The 19,490-nt window shown below is 49.3% G+C and overlaps 1 protein-coding gene across 4 annotated transcripts; it reads right to left on the bottom strand.

The window, feature by feature from the left end:
• Window positions 1-11,978: 11,978 nt before the first annotated feature.
• On the bottom strand, window positions 11,979-18,955 carry SMIM10L2A (small integral membrane protein 10 like 2A). 4 transcript variants are annotated; one of them, XR_004318009.1, is made up of 3 exons: window positions 18,262-18,616; window positions 13,243-16,660; window positions 11,979-12,959 (listed from the first exon to the last, which is right to left on the bottom strand). XR_004318009.1 is itself a non-coding variant. In XM_032475177.1 (2 exons), exon 1 carries the CDS (start codon window positions 18,850-18,852, stop codon window positions 18,616-18,618), a length of 237 nt encoding a protein of 78 aa, XP_032331068.1. In that variant the 5' UTR covers window positions 18,853-18,955; the 3' UTR covers window positions 15,301-16,660; window positions 18,262-18,615. The 4 variants fall into 4 exon arrangements, 1 of the variants encoding a protein (XP_032331068.1); XR_004318011.1 differs by having other exon boundaries at window positions 13,803-16,660; XR_004318010.1 differs by lacking the exon at window positions 11,979-12,959 and having other exon boundaries at window positions 13,062-13,400; window positions 13,803-16,660.
• Between the last annotated feature and the right edge of the window lie 535 nt (window positions 18,956-19,490).

Here is a 19,490-nt window from a genome sequence, read left to right as displayed (position 1 = left end):
TTAACCATCACATTTTTTCATGTCCCACTTTCAACTCTCAGTTGTAGTGAAAGGACTTTGCTTCCTACTCCTCAGGGAAAATGGACATTTTTAAGCAGGAAGCCCCTCAGCTTTTTACCTTCAAGCCACTGAAAACCCACTCACTTCAGCAGTCATCCTTGCCTCCTCTCTTCTTGTCACAGAGGAAGAAGGGTGACTCCTTCTGAGCCCAGTCTCTCCATCTGTGCATTGGATTTTGATTACCACTGCATTTTCAGGACCTATATAGTGTGAGGGAAATGGTAGCACCTCACAATGAATCCTCTCCTGGCCCCTCCATTCCTTCCCTTTACCCTCTATTTTCAACCCCTTCTCCACTCTTTAATGTTTCTCGTCAGCATTTAAGCAAGTTCAAGCCTTTCCCTTTAAAATAACACCAACATAATCAGCACCCTTTACTTTGTCCATTTTTTAGCTAATGCCCTTTCATCTTCCTTCAAGGTCATGCTTCTCAAAAGAATGGTCTATGCTAGCTGCCTTCACATCTTACTCTCCTATTTCCTCATCAACTACTGTGATCTGGCTTCTACCCCCATCAGTCGATTGATATAGTCCTCACATCCAGAAACATCCAGCTTCCCTCTCCTCTAGGCTCTACAGCCTGGTTAAGACTGGGGCTACTCTCAAAGCTGGGACAGATCTTTTTCCCTGAGGACCCTTTCGGGGCGGGAGCTTGAAAACACCCTTCTGTCTTGTTATGTTTTCCTGCCTCCAGGTCGCCCCTCAGTGCTTCCATCCTCTGCCTGTATATAGTGTCAAAGAAACTACAGGTACAGAGATTACCCTAGACTCAGAGCTGTCTTTGAAGAATCGGGGTTGGGAGGAGTGGGGGTGAAGGAATGTCTTTCATCAGTCTGTTACTTCCAGGTCTCAATCCAGGAAACCCTTAGATCAGTGGATCTTATATTTCTTTTGGCCACAGGCCACCTTAAGAAACTGATGAAAGCAACAGACACTCTCTCAAGTTCACATCAGCACAAAATTATACCTACAATTTCAGGGCCACCAAAGACCACTTGAATCCCATCAACAGTCAACAGATAATTGTAGGAGATTCGATCACAGTGGTTACGTCCTGGTCTTAAGCAGAGATACTTTCTAATAATCATGGGGAGAATTTGAACCCTGGAGGCTAATTCCTTGTCTCAAACAAAACATGGATAATTGTTCTGTCTGGAGTGGAAGGTGGGGATTTTTTTCATGGCAGGTTTTTTTCCTAGGCTCATGCACACGGATAGCCTCTTAAAGAACTGTGGGGATGTTATCACAGTGGGCGGCTACCTAAAGCCTTCCTGCTAATGTGCCCTTTGGGCACAGGATGCCTTACTCTACACTGTCAAAACTAGTTTCAGACTCCAGGTCGGGCCTTTATTTTGGGAAGAAAAGGCTGCTTATGATTGCTTTTGGTTAGTTTTAAAGATTATAGCTGAGTTAACTCACCGTTATTTTTGCAAACAGTAGTCAAATAAGCTTGCCAGATAAAGCCCTATATCACAGTCTATCCCCGCTTGCTATGGTTACATCCCTGAAAACCATCATGGTAAGAGAATTTATAGTTGATGAACTTAGAACCTTACAGGTAAAGTAGAATCAGGAACCAAAGGTCAAATAAAAGCTCTTAGAAACATTTTTTTTTGGCTTTCACTAAAATGAATTGCTAAAGATGGCACATCAAATTAAAAGAATGCTGGTGTTTTATATAGGTTTTTCATTAGAAATAGTCATGAGTATTTCTGTACAATTCCCATCGACCACCCCTTAAATATTAAAACATTTTTAAGAACTCTCTCTTCCTCTGTTTTGTCTTTCTTACTGTTTTTAGTTTTAAAGTAACACTTTTGCATCAATTTAATTGTATAGAAGTGTTACAAAGTAAAAAGTAAAAGTCTCTCAAATCTCACTCCCCACTCATAGATAGTCACTATTAACAGAAGAACATTTGGGCTGTTTCCATTTGGGCTTTTTTTTTTTTTTTTTTTTTTTTTTTTTTTAGTTTAGTTTTCAGGTTGATGGATTTCATAGATACTGTGATTGCTAGGCTGCTGGATTTTAAGGCTCCCATGAAGTTAGGGAGAAGGGGATGGGAATAGTCCAAATTAAAATGCCATAAATCCAGCTGTTCCTACTGTTCTTAGGAGATTCAGCAGTTTTGCTTGAATTAAAGCATCTCCAGTTTTTGCAAGCCTTTGTTTAATTTCCAGAGTTCCGAACAAGTGGACTTTGACAATTTCTGCCAGCGTTTTGTTGCTTTCATGGAGAAGCAGATTTATGGAGGTCCTCACCCTGCCATTCTGGACTTCCCATCACCAACCAAGCCTTTTTTATTTCTCTCTTTTTAAGAAATTGGGAGGCTACTTGGCAAGGAACGGTGGGCAGCCTCTAGGAGCTGAGAGTGACCCCCACCTGCTGATAGCCAGTGAGAAAGTTGTAAAACCACAAGGAAAAGAATTCTGTTAACAACCAGAGATTTTGGAAGAGGACCCTGAGCCTCAGATGAAAACTGCAGCTTAGGTTAGACCCAGAGCAGAAGACCCAGCCAACCTGTGCCCAGAGTCCTGACCCTCGTCTTACTTATCCCTGGCCTGCCCCCTTCCCTGCCAGGGCCCCGGTTCCGAACTGACCCCCTTAATCCAGAACAATTAAGGGGCTTTTCACTAACGGAGTTAGTTTTCACCAATTATCTTCTAGGATTCATGGAAATCAGAAGTCATTTATTCTTGGTAGTTGTTGGAAAGTGGCTAGGTGGTGAGGAAAGAATTTACTTTGCAGAGTACTACTTATTGCCCGGTCCCCAGGTTACTAGTGGCCCCACATAAATTATAGAAGTGTGGATAACTTATTTGAGTTAAGGGAACACTGTTCCTCAGCTTCACTGAGGGGCTCAGAGATTTTGGCAGGCACTTCCATGTTATTCTACTAATCTGACACAGACATCAATGGACACAAAGAACTCTGAGCACTGCATGTCCCCAGTCACACTCTGCTTTGTGTGCCGAAATCCGGCAGGAATATCTGAGATACCTAGGATTTATCTCAAATTCTTAAAGCCTTGCTGGACAGATGAAGGCTTCTTCTGCAGCCATAGGTGGCAGTAACAACCCACCCCAGCTAATCTCACAAGCACAAAGACCACTGTCTTCTTTCTCAACAGAGTAACACATCTTGCATTCGTGGATACTATACGTGAGACAGCCTCATTCTGGCCAGGAACGGTATACCAAAAAAACAAAACAGAAATAAAAACACAAAAAATCCCATAGACATTCAAATTTTGTCAGCCTTCCTTCTTACTTCCACAATTGGACATGTTTCATGGACTTGAGCTTTGGAACTGTTCACAGCAGTTCTTTAACATAAATCAGTCATCTTCAGCAAGTCATGTCCAGAAAAGCTTTAAGTCATTTCAGAATGTTAGGGGCTCTTCCCCTGATCCAAACCCATATCCTATTCATGCTGAGAAAAATATACCCTAGTACTAGGCAGAAGGCTCCTCTCTGGCCTCTCCTACTTGGCAGGCAAAGGCATCATGACGCAGATGTTTAGACTTCATTGAATAAAGCCCAGGAGGAAGGAGGAAGGCCTGGGACTTGTTTTCTTCCCTCCTCACCTCCATCGGCTGGTAGACTGTTGCATTTCAAATGTGTCCGAAGAGTCCCATTAAATATATAGTGCTAGCCTACTCCTGGCCACAGGGTGCCAGGGCTTTGCGGAGGAAATCCATCACTGCAGTCCTGGGTCTGGACACATCACAGTCACATGAAACCCTACTCTTTGTTTTACCCAGACCAGTGTGGCCCAGGACGAGGGCTACATCAAGCTTTCCCAGCCTCAGTGGGAGTGGTTCTGGGATCAACAATCAAGAAACTAAGGCTTTCTATTTAAGTATTCTGGTGTATCCAGATGCAGAGAACAAATGAGTGGTTACCACTGGGGAGAAGGGAGGGGAGAGGGACAAGATAGGGGTATGGGATTAAGAGGTACAGACTTCTAGGTACAAAATAAATAAGCAACAAGGATATATTGTACAACACAAGGGACAGAACCAATATTTTATAGTAACTCCAAACAGAGTATAACCTATAAAATATTGAATCATTATGTTGTATATCTGAACCTAATATTGTAAATCAACAATACTTTAATTAAAAATTTAAAATAAATTTATTTTATTAGGTGTAATAAAAAGAGTATTTTGGTGTATCCATTATATTTCAAGACCTTTAGAAGGAACAGGGCTGCAGTGTTTACTGTATGTGGCAGCTGCCCTGCCTGACGGCAGAAGCAGAAGCAGTTGGTGATCACGTGTCTAAAGAAGTGGACAGCTGTCCCCACACTGTGCATCCCAGTCCTTGCCAGAAACTAGAATCCTAGCCTTGAACTCCCACCCGCTTAGGGACATCACAATGCCAAATGCCTGCCCTCCTAGACCTTTTCCCATTAGGCTGCCAGACTCAGCATTTTCCAGCAAGAAGTGGGGTGAGGACTGAGTCAGGAGAGGGGAATAGTGGGGACTAGGTTGACCCCCGTTCTAGAGCACCTTGGTGTTAGGTAAAGAAGCAAGTCATAGATTTAGATGCAAGGACATGAGACAGGGGCTTGGCTCTGGAAACAAAGCATGAGCCTGGCCTCTGGGACCAGAAGGGGATCGGCCGCAGGCTGCAACTGATAGGGATAGTGCAGAAATGCCTGAGTTGAAAGTCAGGCAACCTGGATATTAACCTTGGCTCTCCCACCCTTGTGTGGCTTTCTGCATAGCATCGCGAGCCTTCCTCAGTTCATTTGTAAAATACAGTTCACTTACGTCAACTTCTAGAGCCTCAAACTACCACGGGCTAGTGCTTCTCAAACTCTAACGTGTACTCAAGTCACCAGGCATATTCTTAAAATGCAAGTCCTGATTCAGTGGGTCTGGAGTGGAGACCTCAGAGTCACAAGCTTCCAGGTGACACTGGGGCTGCAGCTCCCTGGGTCACACTTTGAGCAGCAAGCGGGCACAGACTCCCGACGTGGCTCAAGGGCTCTCACTGCTGGTGTGTATTAAAACAGAGACTGTGAATAAAAATCAACAAATGTGAAGGCCCAGGAAAATATATCCATATTTCTGGTTTGGCTGGATTTTTGCATTTTTGTATAATAAAAACGATATTTTGAAGTAAAGATTATTCTGATTCAAATGGAATATAATGGCAAGTTAAACAAATGAATGATAATTCAGGATAGTTCTTTTTTTCAGGTTTGAAATCTGCTATAATTCAGATTTCTTGGTAAAATTGATTTTTCTCATATATGGGACAGTGTCCTTCAAAACTTTTAAGTACACTTTAACATTACTGTGTAATAAAAATGAGTTATGTCTTTGGTATTTTTTAATGCTTCTAATAAGTCAGATGTTTAAACTATTGAATGATATATATAGAATGTATCAGAGAGGACATTAAATATTTTATTGATTTAAGATTCTAAGAAGATGAGGCAAAATTCTGCAGAATAGTTATTTTCAAGCATTTACTGTGTCTGAGGCATTGGACATACACAGTTTTCACTGAATCCTCCCAACAGCCTTGTGAGATAGATTCTTATTGCCCTCTATTTCAAGTCCTGGAGCTGAGCTCTGAGTAGTTAAGTACTTGATCAGAGTCACTATTAGTATATGAGAGTTGAAATCCCAAACTAGGAGACCTAACCCCAGAGTTTATAGTGCTGGAACCCCTATGCTGTCTCTATGAAAACCCCCCAAAGCCTAAGAGTCAAGACATTTCCATTACATTATAACATAATTCTGCAGTCACTACTGAAATTTAAAATAATTTAGGTAACTGATTATTTGAGTAGAACCTCAGAAAATTCTATCCCAGGTTAAAAAAAAAAGAAGACAAAAGATGATAAGCAATACCATTGTATGTCTGAAGTCAGTTCAGGTAGTATAGACTTTAAGGAAGGATGGGAAAATGTAGAGACAAGGTTGCTAGGAGCTCATTTTAAATTCTCAAGGACAAGAAATTTTAGAAATAGGAGAGAACAATTTTATTTTTTCATTTTTTTTATTTTTTGGTGGAAGGAGGTAACTAGGTTTATTTATTAATTTTTTTAGAGGAGGTCCTGGGGATTGAACCTTGGTCCTTGTGTATGCTAAACATGTGCTCTACTGCTTGAGCTATACCCTCCCCCCTCCAAGGAGAGAACAATTTTAAAAAGAAAAAAATTCATTTAAAAAAGTTTCTCACCGTTGTTCAACACCTATTCTCTCTCCTAAAAGTGTTGGATTGGAATTTTTTTATCTGTTTAAATTCACTGCAGTTACATATCGTGTAATATTTGTGCTTTAGAGCTTGCAGTAGGCAGATCTCTGTGCACTTGCTATCACTTAAAAAATCTTTTTCTTCTTGGCTTCCTTTTCTCACAGACATAGAAAATAAACTTATGGTTACCAAAGGGGAGAGGGAGTCGGGGAGGGACAAATCAAGGGTATGAGGTTAACAGATACAAACTACTATACATAAAATAGATAAGCAACAAAAATTTACTGTACAGCACAGGGAACTATACTCAATATCTCGTAATAATCTATGATGGAGTATAATCTGCACACACACACACACACAAAAACCCGAGGCAGAAGCATTGGGGGAGCACCAGAGACCCACACGAGGATGGTATTTGCTGCGTAGTTTAAGTGTGGAGTCACAGGCAGGGAAGAAACACCATTTACGTTTTTAAAAACTCAACCTTGCTGCTGTGTATGGAATGGGGTGGGGGTGGGGCAACAGTAAAAGCAAGAAGGCTTCCAGGTGGGAGGCAGTTGCCATCATTCAGGCAAGACATGGGGACAATTTGGACTTCAGAAATGGGTGAGGAGATGGCTATAAAATGCCTCTCCCCGTCACACCTATTTCCTCCCCTGCAGCTATGGCATGTTACTAGCTTTCTGGCACAATTTTAACTCTGTTTATTCTATTGCTCTGCTTGAAGCCAGATTTTAAAGATTGGGGTAAGAAAAGCTTTCAAGATTAAAAACAACAACAAAAAAACCTGGGTGTATCGTGAGTGCCTTATGTTGATCTGACACGAGCTGCTGTTTCATCTGTACTGATGTAGAATTCAGTCCTGTAAAGCACCTAGGGCAGAACCTTGCTGCTCTTCAGTGTCCAATAAATATTATTAGTGATGCTGATGAAACCAAACTGTTTTGTTTGTTTGTTGCTTTTGTTTAAAGCAACAACAGAGAAACGTAAAGATTATCTTTGGTATCTCAAATGCTGGGATTCGAAATTCTTCCCACGATAAGCTCCAAGCCTCACCGGCTGGACTTGAAGGGACAAGAGGGGAATAAGTGGGCCAGGTATGGGGCGTTCTCAGGAAGCAGAGACAGGACACCGAGCAAAGCATTACAAGGCCTGGGTCTCCCCTGCAGGGGAAAAGTCCACGTCACAGGAAGGACGAAGTGGGAGTAGGAGTGTGGCCGGGCTCTTGTCCTTCAGTTGTCCTCCTGGACGCCCTGGAAAGGAGAGACAGCACCAAGAGGCTGCGGGAAGCCAAAGTTTCAGGCGTCCTAGGACTCTGGACGTTTCCAGGAAAGCTGGGAGCCAGCAGAGAAGGCTGTGAGCTTCAGGGAGGCTCACTGCGGATTTCAGCTGTAGTACTGCCATCAAAGTCATAGAGTGGCTTTGTCTTTTCCAAATCCAGGGAACTGCTGATGGACAGAATCCCCTCCGTCACATGTTTTCTTTTTTCTCCCTTTGGAGCTAGGCCACTCACTCTGGCCAGCTAAGGGCGAGCAGACAAGAACTGGGTGAACGAGGTGCAGACAAGGCAGAAGGAGTGCCTTGGTTTGGGGCGGGTGCGTCCCGGTGATGCCCCTGAGGCCGGGTTCCCACGGCAACCACCACCCATGCAGCAGGGCCCTTCCCCACGCTCGCTCCACTCGGGGCTGCATCTGACCCCGCGACAGGCCTCCAGGTGGGTGTTGCACACGGTAATTTGACCAGTCATGAAGCTGCAGCTCCAACAGGCCAAGTGGCATCCCACAGCCCCTGTTAAGTGGCAGAGCTTGCTGTATGGAATGACAGAGTTTGTGCCCTTGACCCTGATGCAGTGCTGCCTTCTGACGTCCCTGAGACTGAGCGGCTTGTCTGACCAGGTCTGAATAAGGCCGATCACTAACAAAGACACGAGCTTCCACGTGTCAGGCCTCGTGCTCAGTGGTCACTGACTGATACGCGTTATTTCACCAATTCCTCGCAGAACCTCAGGATTACTAATCATTTCGCAGACGAAGAAAGCGAAGCGCAGAGAACGTGAGGGACCTGGTCAAAGCCACGTGGCTCGTAACCTGAAGAGCCCGGGGTCGAACCCAGCTGGTTTCCCCCTCCCCAGCCCGCTCCAACCGCCTTGCGCCTGGTTTCAAGATGGGACTGACCATCTCCAGCACGGATGGTGCTCGGAAATGTCCCCGTGACTTACGGGGGTGCCCTGCTCCTCAGCTGTATCTGCAGCTCTTGCTGTAGCGTGCATAGAAATCGGAAGTTCGTCATCAGTTCATGAGTTCTTATTTGCGCGAGATCTTGCACCTCGTATAACTCGAAAACCTGTGTATCTCATCCTCGTGGCTTGTTCATTTGCAGAAAGCGAATTCGGCCAAAGCTGGCTGAATGCTCCACGCGCCAACGCGAGGCTGGCCGGTGCTGGTGGAGCACCGCCATCTCGTGGCGGCTTCCTTGAACTACATCAGAAAGCCCTGGTTGGGGTGTTGTGTTGCTGAGGCCTTCAGCGACAGGGACAGTCATCTGTGCACAGCCAGTTTTGATAAGGGGAAGAGAAGAGAGGTTTTGAGGCACGAGAAGGAAGTGAGAAGAGTAGGGGTCAATGTGAGGCTGTGGAGCTTCTGCTTTAGCCTTTTCTCTATGATTCCCAGGGTGATGGGGTCTGACTTTTTATTAAATTTGACCTTGGGGAAAGAACACCTAGCAGGGCATCGGTGAACTGCAGTAATTTCAGGTGGCATGTTTTATGGTTTTGTCTCTTATATGTATGTCATGATTTTGAGTTAATTTTTATATATAATGTGAGTTAAGTTTTGTTTTTAAAGATGTGCCTTTCTAATGTCTCCAGTACTATTTGTTGAAAATATTATATTTTGTCTCTTGTGTTGCTGTGATGCTTCCATCTAACTCACTTGTTTGTCCAAATAGTTGTGAGTATATTTTGAGCTCTCTGTTCTGTTCCATCGATCTCTAAATCTATCTTTATGCCTGTACCGCACGGCCTGGATTATTGTTGTGTTGTACTAACTCTTGAAATGAGGTGATATAAGTCCTGCAACTTTGTTCTTTTTCAAAATTTTTGGGCTGTCCTTAGCCTTTTGCATTTCTATAGAAATGTTGGAATGACTTTGTCAATTTCTTTAAAAAGTCCTGCTGTGACTTTGTTGGGAATGCACTGAATATATAGATCAGTTTGGTAGAGTTTCAATTTCTACAGGAAAGTCAGCTGAGATTTTGATATTGTGTTCAGTCTACAGACAAATTTGGGGAAGATTGCCATCTTGACAATATTGTATTCCAATGCATGAAATGTCTCTATTTTTTAGAGCTTCTTTAAGTAGTCTCAGAAATGTTTTATAATTTTTATATGCAGGTCTCATACATATTTTACCAGATCTATCTGTAAGTGTTTTATTCTTTTTAAGGATATTTTGAATCAAATTGTTTTCTTAATTTTATTTTTAGAATATTTGTTCCTAGTATATAGAAATCCAATTGATATTTTAAAATTGATCTTACACCAGAAATGGACACAACATTGTAAACTGACTATACTTCAATTAAAAAAAATTTGATCTTGTGTCCTGTGGCTTTGCTAAATTTGTTTATGCATCTAATAGCCTTTGTGTGTGTGTATGTGTATTTTTTGAGATTTTCTCCATATACGCTCATCTGTGAATAAAGAGAGTTTAATGTCTTCCCTTCCAATCAGGATGGTTTTATTTTGGTAGGGTGGGAGGCTTATTCCACTGGCTGGAACCTCCAGTCAAATGTTGACTAGAAATGGCAAAAGAAGACATCCTGCATTATTCCTAATGTTAGGGGAAAGTTCATTCCTTCACCATTAAGTATTATGCACACTGAGTTTTTGTAGACACTGTTTCTGTTTGAATAAGTTCCTATCTATTCCAAATTTGTTAAACGTTACTTTGATCATGAATGGGTGTTGGACTTTGTCAAATCCATTTTTTTTAATCTATTGCAATGATCAAATTTTATTTCTTTGTTCTACTAACATAAATTATAAGATTAAGTAGTTTTCAGCTGTTAAACCAAGTTTGCACTCCTCGGATAAATGCCACTTGGTCACAGTATATATCTCTAGGGTGTCCAGACCAGGGCTGGTCTCCCTACTTTCCATTCAGAGGATGTGGTCCATGAGGCAGAAAAAGAGAATTGTAGTGATGGGGGTGTGGAGCCTCCAGCTTCTTCTAGGGCTGCAGCCCTGATCAAAAAGCCACACCTTCCATGCCAGGCTGCCATCCTCTGGGGGTTCCCACAGAGGAGCCCCTCAATCCCCTGAAGCATACATAGTGCAGAGACCCGAGCCCATTTCCCTGTGGCCACCATATTGGCGCCCTCACCAATGATGGGAGGAGCCAGGACACCCTGGCCCACCTACTTTCAGTGGCCACAGGAGCCCACCTACTGCACACCCATTGGCTGGACAGCAGTGGGGCAGGCCTTGCACTTGGGGTCCACAGGGACTTGAACATGGGGCCCATGTCACCTCCTAAGGTGGCAGCAGGGTCGCATGGAGCCACAGAGGCTGAGGAATGACAGCAGGAAACCCAGACCCTGAGAGGTCGCTGTGACCAGAAGGCATCATGAGCAGCAGGTGCCCAGGCTGTGGTGACCACCCTCAGGCCTCTGACCAGGGCGGTGGCCGTCTTCAGGAGGAAGGTGAACCCCACGGAGGGGGAAGTATCTCAGGCAACCAGAGCTCCCTCCAGGTACCTTCTTGGTCGCCTTGTCCACCACACAGGACCCTCCCCAGGGGCACTCCCCCACCCCTGCTCTGGGCAGCAGAGGCAGCAACATCTTGTATGCATGGGGGGAGGTCCCCGAGTCACTGAGAGTGGGGCCTGCACTCACCCAAGACCCAACCTCTCCATTTGTCCCAAGTGGGGAAAGTGGTAGCAGAGAATTTTCATAGCAGTGGAGGCACCAGATTCCTTTCCATATTTCCATATTTCCTGCCCTAATTTGAGGGTGAATCTGATTTTGTTTCACAAACCTGCATGTATTTGAAGCCAAGTGAATGAATCCTATATCTGTCCCCAGTAGGAGGGCACGGGCCACGTTTAACTTGCCCACCTTTGTATCCTGAAAGCCTGCTCCAGAGTCTGGCACTGAGTGGATGACTCAGGGGACACTGAGAAGGCGTCATCTTGTTGGTGGGAATCCCCTAAACTGAGGTTTGCTCAGGAGAATGGCATCCTTGCTCTGACTGCATTCATTCTATCGTGTGCTGAGTACTAGTCTGTGCCCGTGGTGGGGAGTGGGGAGTGAGCACTGACTTCACCCCAGGCCACAGACAGGCTGGCCTCAGCACTGGGAGGACTCCCATGCCCCTGGGTCTAGATTCTAAAAGTAGAACCACCGTACAATCCAGCAATCCCACAACTGAGTGTATATTTAAATGAAATGAAATGAAATCAGGATATCGAAAAGATATCTGCACTCCCATGTTTATTGCAGCATTATTCACAAGAGCCAAGACATGGAAGCAACCTTATACCACTGGTACCCATCACTGGATGAATGGACAAAGACACACACACGCACGTGCACATGCACACAGACACACACAGAGGAATATTATTCAGCCATGAAAGAGAAGGAAACCCTTCCACTTGTGACAACATGGATGGACCTTGAGGGTGTTACGCTAAGTGAGATAAGAAAAACAGAGAAAGGCAAATACAGTGTGATCACACATAATGTGGAACCTAAAAAAGCCAAACTCATAAAAACAGACAGTAGAATGACAGTTAGCAGGGGCTGGGAGGTGGAGGAACTGGGGAGAGGTTATTGAAGGATATCAACTGGCAACCGGTAGACGAATAAGTTCCGGAGAGGCGTAATGCAGAGCACAGTGATGATAATCAACAATACTGCATTATAAACTTCCAAGCTGCTATGAGACTAGATCTTAATTGTTCTCACCACAAAAAGGAAATGATAATTATGCAATATGACAGAGGTGTTAGCTAACACTACGGTGGTAATCAAAGTGCAATACATAAATATATAAAACCAAGATATGTACACCTTAAACGTATACAATTTATATGTTAATTATACCTCAATATAAAATTATCCCCTGCAGTTGAAAAGAGAAGTACAAATAGCCAATGGACACATGGAACATTTTAATCTTGACGTGCATGCAAAATAAAATATCAAAATAAACTATTTGGCTTATCCAACTGAGAGATTTAAAACCTGTCATGAGATTCACTCTGGTAAAGGGGAGCAGCAAAAGAAAAGGAGCCAGGCCTGTCTTTCCCCAGGACACCTGGAGACTGGATTTACCTCTAGCCGTGAACTGGGGATGACGGGGAAGGAAGGGTTTTAGGGAGATGTTGGTTTAAATGAAAGATTACACTAATCTTGAGGGGAGAGACATGCACCCACCCTGAGGCAACGAAAAGCAGGAACAAATTTTAAAACATGTGTTGTGACCCAAAGTTGACACCCTTTTCTGAAAACACTCTCATCCTTGAGTGGAGTGAGTAGAGGATTTGGCACCAGCGTTCTGGAGGGTGTCAGACCCCTAAGGCCTGCACACACTTGGGTCCACCTGCAGGAGTACAGGGTAAGAAACCGATCGTGACTGCACCACAGCGTTTATCCATAATGACATCGGTCCCGCATCTTTGATAAAAACAAACAAACAAATTAAGGCAACAAAAGCAAACAGAACCCAACAACAGACCAAAACTCACCCCTTGAAGAAACAACAACAAAGGAAAACAACCAAAAGACACTGCGAAGTACATGATGAAACCTTCCTAAGAGCGATACCGTGCGGCTTTGGAAGCAGAAACTGACTTAACCACACAGTAAGCTAAGCAGGAAGAATTCAGGCCAGAGAGTGAAAAAAGTCATCTGCTCCTCTTTTCCCACATATAAAAGACACACAAAAGTGAAAGCTCACCCAAGCTCAGCGGTGCCCCTTGGGGTGGGTGGGCGGGGCTCATCGCGGCTTCTGTTTCTCGGGCTCTGACGCTATTGGCCCCAGCGCTCCTGGAACCGCCCTCCCGGCCGCTCTTCCGCCCTCCCCGCCAGGACTCCGCTGCCTGGAGCGCAGTCAGCCTGCAGCGGTGGGAGGTGATGGGTGGGGCCACCACGTTGAGGGCCCCCAGCTCTGCCTCCAAGCCCTCGGGTTCCTACCTGTCCCTGGCCCCTGCTCAGAAAGCCCAGGGTCATCTTCAGCCTCCGCCCTTCCATCACCCCTCCAGCCCCATTCCCCGCGTGGCAGGGGGCACAGGGGCCTCAGGAAAAGAGCTTCTGCTGGGGGTTCTAGTTCACACTGGGCTCCAAGCCTCAGTGTCTCCGAAAAATGGGGATAATGGTAGTGTTAGTTTGCAAACTGGCCCTTACACGGAGGGCAAGGGGAGACAACTCCAGACTGGGAGGCGGACCAGGTTAATAAGCAGGGAACTTACAGACAAGGCTTGTCTTGGGCGCACGAGACAAGTAGATCTCCTCACCCACCTGCCAGAGTCTCAAAAGTCTGCACAGAGACCTTCCCGGGATTCAGTCACATATTCAGGCCAGATCCTCTCTCATTCTCTCAAGGCTGCGTCTTTGAAACAGCTCCAGCTGTGGGAACAGTGGGTGGACCGTGTATCCCAAGAACAGGAGAGGGTGAGGACCCTCTGACTTCCCGGGGCCAGCTCGCGGGACAGCCTGTGGTGACATCCTCTCGGTGACCTCCTCCAACAGGTGGCCGTAGGTGGGGATTATGAAGTTAGGGAAGCAAAGCACCCAGCAGGTGCCACAGCTCCTAAGGCTTCATCACCTGTCACTTCCCTTCACGTGGTTTTCTTTCCTCATGGTGACAGGGCTGCTCCAGCTGCGACCTGAGACACGTGTGGAATAAACATCATCACTTAAGGCCCACACCACCCTGAAGGCTCCTTTCCGAGAACACACCAGTGCCCGTGGCTGGCCTGGGGCCCCACCATGGACAGCGGAGGAGCTGGGCTCAGGGCGCAGGTCTTTGGTCTCCCAGGCGCTGTTCTGGACCAGAGCGTGATGAGCCAGCCTGCCTTCCTCCCTAGTGAGGACGGGGTCCTCTCTCATCAGTCTCTCACCCTTGGGCGCTGTTTCATCCTTTCCCATCTGCTTGTTCCAGGCTACTGGTCTCTGAAGTGTGTATGGGACCAGCAGGGACTGTACAGAACCATCTGGACAATGGAGGTGGGAACTCAGGGCACTGGCTGGGACTGGGGTCCACCCCTCCTTCCTGTGGTGGCAGATGTGGAAGAGGCCCTCTTGTCAACGTGTTTTGACCCCTGGGGAGCTCTTGGTGACAGGTAAGGAGTGCCCCAGGGCCCTTTACCCTAGGCTGTACCCCAGGGTGACACCATACCCCGTGTCCTCAGGATGCCTCCTCTGTGTCCTCCCCGCCATCCTTCTGCTGCGGGGGCTGCATTCGCGTGCCGGCCCAGCTCCCCCCTGCACCCTCTCGGAGCCCTGGCCCGGCATCTGACTGGATAGCCTGGGCCTAAGGTCAGGGAAGGGAAGGCTCATCTCCAAAACTCAGCACCACCCGGTTGGCAGGGAGGGATGGGGACCTTGTCACCTGCTCCTGCAGACAGGCTTCTGGGTGACACAAAATGATCTGCAGACAGTCCATTCCACGTCACCTCCCCCAGCCCACCTCGGGGTTCAATTGAATTAAGCGCTCTCTAACACCAGGCTCTAAAATGAAGGAAAGACTTAGGTGTTAGGTGATTCAAATAAAAGCTGTGACTGGAACAAACTGGGACAACCTGCCACCTCTTGGGCCAGGCCTGTGCTGCCGACTTCTCCTGATGGGGGCAGAGGTCCAGGTCAAGCCCAGTCTCAGAGCCTCCTCTGACCAGGCCCCAGTCCCCTCTCACAGCCCTCAGGGTGCTCCCCTCCCCCAGCTCCTGGCCACCAGGGTGGGCCGCTCTCCCCACTGGCCCCTCTCTCCTCCAAGGCTGCGCCAAACTGGAAACAGGAGGCCTCCAGTGTTTATTTTATTGTATTGAACTCAAAGGACTCTTTTCTTAACTTAGACAGACAACAAGATTTGACAACACCTGAAACAAGAACATTTCTCTGCCCTGACTGTGCTGACCGGTGCCCAGTTAATCACAGAAAAGTGAAAGTCATCTTATTCAAGTCGGTGTCTCTGATTTTGTAGAAGCTTCACTGCCTGAAAAACAGACTACAAATAAATAAAGTGCATGGAGGGCCCATCAAGCAGCAAGGGCCCAGTGGGGGCACAAGGAAGAGGCGGGAAAGCAGAAGCAGCTAATGACTCAAGGCCAAACGGTAAGCAAAGCAGGGACAGGAACTCTCACCTTCCTGGGACAGTCCCTTGGAGCCCAGACAGCCCCAGCCAGGGCCCCCGCGGACCTCCCCTGCCCCTCCCACGGGGTGCAGCCGCTCTGCAGGGGTGGGGGCTCCGAGGCCAGGGGCCCCTGAGGCTCCAGCATGCTTTCTCTCTGTTGAGAAGTGGCCTCCTGGGCCCCAGGCAGCTCCGCAGGGAGGACAGGGCACTCAGCGCAGCTCACCCTGCTCAATGGCTCCATTCCCGCAGCAATGCCCAGCCACTAGTGGGTGCGCGGGCACACTCACACTCACACCCACTCTCTCACACACGGTCAGTGAAAAGCCTTTCTCATGCCATTCTCAGCCTCCTCCTCCCTGCCTGGCTGGCCCAGGAAGAGGCTGGAGCTGGGGATCGAGTCTCCCAGAGGGTGAGACCTGGGCTTAAAAGGGGCACATCTGTGTATCATTCCCAAGGTTTCTCATCCCCTGCCCCTCTCCTCCCACGTAGCCCCATGTCAGTCTCTCAGAGGCTGTCCGTGGAGATCCATGGATGGAGTCAGCTGGCTAGTGAGCTCCCAGAAGTGGTCCTGGGGGGACAGGGTTGGGGTGGAGGAGGGGACACCAGGACCAGGGGCTCCCAGGCCACTTGGCACAAGGAAGGAAGCCATCAGGACCCATCTGTGGAATCCGCAGGGGGCACGTGGTGGTCTCCAACCAGCCTCAGGCCCCAGGGAGGGGCAGGCAGAGATCTTCACCCAGGACCTGTGCTCCAGCTGGGCAGCTGAGGAGGGCAGATGGTGGGAGGATCGGCCACTCTGTCCCCAGGGCCCACCAGGCTGCCGTGATTCTCAGTCCCAGGAACACTAGGTACGTGGACCAGGAGCAAGCAGTTGCCAGAGCAGTTGTGGGACTGGGTAGGCACGAGTGAGCGTCTCTCCTGGCTCCCCTCTGCCCTGCTCCTAGTCCGCAGTCAGTCGCGCAGCCACGACCAATCCAAGCCCATCCAGAGGAGACTCTCTTGTGTGATCCTCAGCATGGGGGCTGCCCTGGGGATAGAAAGATGGGGTCACGCTTGGGTCTCAGCCCATCCCACCCAGGTTACCCTTCCTCTCCTGGTGACACCATGATCCCAGGAGCCACCCAACAGCCCCTCCCTCCCCACCCCACCACCCAAACTGAGAGGCCTGTGCCCCTCCTCACTGAGGAGCCCTTGGTCAAGCTTGGGGTGGGGTGTGGTGGGGAGGCCAGGCTCTGTGGGCGAGGACCCCAGCACCCGAAGGGGTCCTGGGACTCATCTCTCCCATGCCCACCTCAGCTCAGACTGTCCCCTGGCCTTCCCGGTGGCCTCCCGTACACCCTAATGAAAGCTAGTTCGCCACATTCTCTTCTGTGGGCCCCGCTCTCTCTGGGTCCCCTGGGATCCTTGCTCCCCTCCCCCACCCCACTTCCAGAAGACTGGTGTGTGTGGGGGGGTGCAGGCCTAGAGGCAGATGCAGCTCCCCCACTTCTTTCATGTGTCACAAGGGCAGAGCTCTTCCCTCCCAGAGCCCAGCTTCCCCAGTCAGTACGTGGGGAGAACAGAGCTGCCCAGAGTGTGTGTCACTAAGTCCCTCCTTCCTTCCCCATGCCAGGACTGGACCACTGGGCCACCCCACTCGGGGTCTCTGCCTGGAAGGCCTTTCCTCTTCTCCTGGGTCAGTCCCTTCTCTAGGCTGCTACCCAGGCAGCTCTAGGACCAGGGGTGCCCAGGGCAGGGATCTGACTCTCTTGACAAGACCAGAGAAGGGGTGGGTCACCTCCTACAAACACCAGTTCCTGAAAGAAAGAGATGGGGATTTGAGAGTTGCCTCCTCACCCAAAGAGGTCCCTGTCTCTCCAAGCGTCACCTCCTCTGCAAGCCCCTTCTCCACCTGCTCTCCCTCCGCAGACTGAGAGCTGCCCTCCACTCAGGGAGATCCCCATTTTCCCAGATCCTTGGGACAAGGGAGCTGCTGGAGGCTGTCAGGGCTGGAGGACCGCTTCTGTGGCACCCGGAGGGCACCGGCAGGAGCTGGAGGGAGCGTGGCTGAGATGGCAGAAGAGGAAGACGGTGGGAGGAACAGGGAGGAGCGTGTCTTTCCCACTCTTCCTTGTCCCTAGATGCAGAGCTTTGGAGGAAGCCCTCGGAGAGCGGGGAGGGGAGCAACAGGAACAGCAGAAGCAGAGACCCAGCAGGAGGCGGTTTTGAGAAGGGCTGAGGAGACAGACCTGGGGTTTGGCCCAGAACACAACCATCCTTCCAGGCTGCCTCCCAGGGGTGGAGGGGAAGGGTGGCAGCATCTTTTCTACTCTAGGGCCTTCCCCGGACCTAGTGTTCAAGTGACACCACTGGGGCCATGGGCAGGTGGGGACGCCAGGGCCTCCGCAGGTGAACTGCTGACCCTCCGAGATGCGGAGGCCACCGCCCCTCACCCCATCTTGGAAACCGGACAAGTGAGTCCAGAGACCTGCAGCTGCTCTGCCTCTCCAGCTCTCGGCTTGGAAGCTTTCTGGGTTGGCTTCCTCAGGTCCCTTCCACATCTCCCCCAAACCACCAAGGGGCCTGGACGTCTAGATGTCATGGCAACCACCTCCCTCCAGCCTGCAAGTCCAACCTTTGGCCTCCTACCTTTTCGGTCAGGGCCAGTCATTCACGTTCCTGCAGCAGAATTTCTTCCTTCTGCTCCCCGCCTTCGGCCAAGGTGAGGCAACAGGTCGGCTGCAATCAAATAATTTTCTGGAGCTCGACGAAACGGTCCCGTTCTTGCCAGTTTCTGTGCAGTCTGTCACCGGCCGCGACGTGGGTGACCGGAGCCGGGGCTCGGGGGCTCGAGTGCTCAGTGGCCCTGTCCTCCGCGGAGATCTTGGGCTCTGGGGCCCCGGCCGCTCCTCCTCCTTCCCGGCCGCGTCCCGCCGGCCCCGGGCCCCGCCGTTCTTCATGCCTGCAACCCTGTCGTCGCGGCCTGGAGGTGGCCGCGGGTGCTCACTCGATCCGCACCTGCAGGCGGACGTTGAGCATCACGGAGGCCACGACGTAGAAGTAGGGGAAGTTCATGCGCAGCCGCCAGGCCAAGTCGAAGAAGGTGAGCAGCGTGCGCGTGAGCCCCTTGCAGAAGGCGCCGTACGAGCCGCGGGCTGCAGCTGAGCGCGACAGCCGCACCGCCAGCCCGGACAGGGCCGCCGCCGCTGCAGCCGCAGACAGGGCCGCCGACGCCGCCATGGGCCCGGACCCGCGCAAGCCCCGCCGGCCGACCGCAGCGCAAGGGGCCGGTTAGGTGGATGCGAGGCCTCGAGCCGCCCACCCCGCCCTCGGTCTCTCCTCCGTGGCTGAGAGCTCCGCCCCCTCTCCCGCTCCCAGAGCAGCAGCCACCAGCGTAACCCCGCCCCTAGCCTGGCCACGCCCCCTTTCCGAGTGCCTCCGAGCTGCTGCCACTGGGCCAGCTCCATCCATTGGACCCAACCCGCTCGCAGGACCCACCTTCTCCCGCACTCCCTAGAAGAGAGCAAGAGGGCCACAGCGCACTGGAAGGAGGTGAGGGATCCTCTTGCAGAATGCCCTAGAGCAGGGGCGTGGAGGCCCGGAGGCTCTGGACCGCTATTTGGCCTCTGTACCGAAGGCCCACTCAGAATGCTCTGTCCCTTCGCCCACCGTCTCCACAGAAAACCGGGAGAGTCAACAATTGTACCTGTAATTTGAATTTCTCTGATAACTCTGCACTATGGAGTCTGATGAAACCCACAAGCTCATTTTTTTCCTTTCTGGTATTTTTGCTGGCCATGTGTATTTCTTTATTCGTGAATTCCTCTGTTGCCCCACTGTGTTTACTTTTCACCCCACAGTGATTTCTAAGCACTCCT

This window comes from Camelus ferus, chromosome X (genome assembly GCF_009834535.1).
Source record: "Camelus ferus isolate YT-003-E chromosome X, BCGSAC_Cfer_1.0, whole genome shotgun sequence".
Lineage (NCBI taxonomy): Eukaryota > Metazoa > Chordata > Mammalia > Artiodactyla > Camelidae > Camelus > Camelus ferus.
The sequence above is the reverse complement of the archived record's forward strand: the minus strand, read 5'-3'. Positions and strand labels throughout refer to the sequence as shown.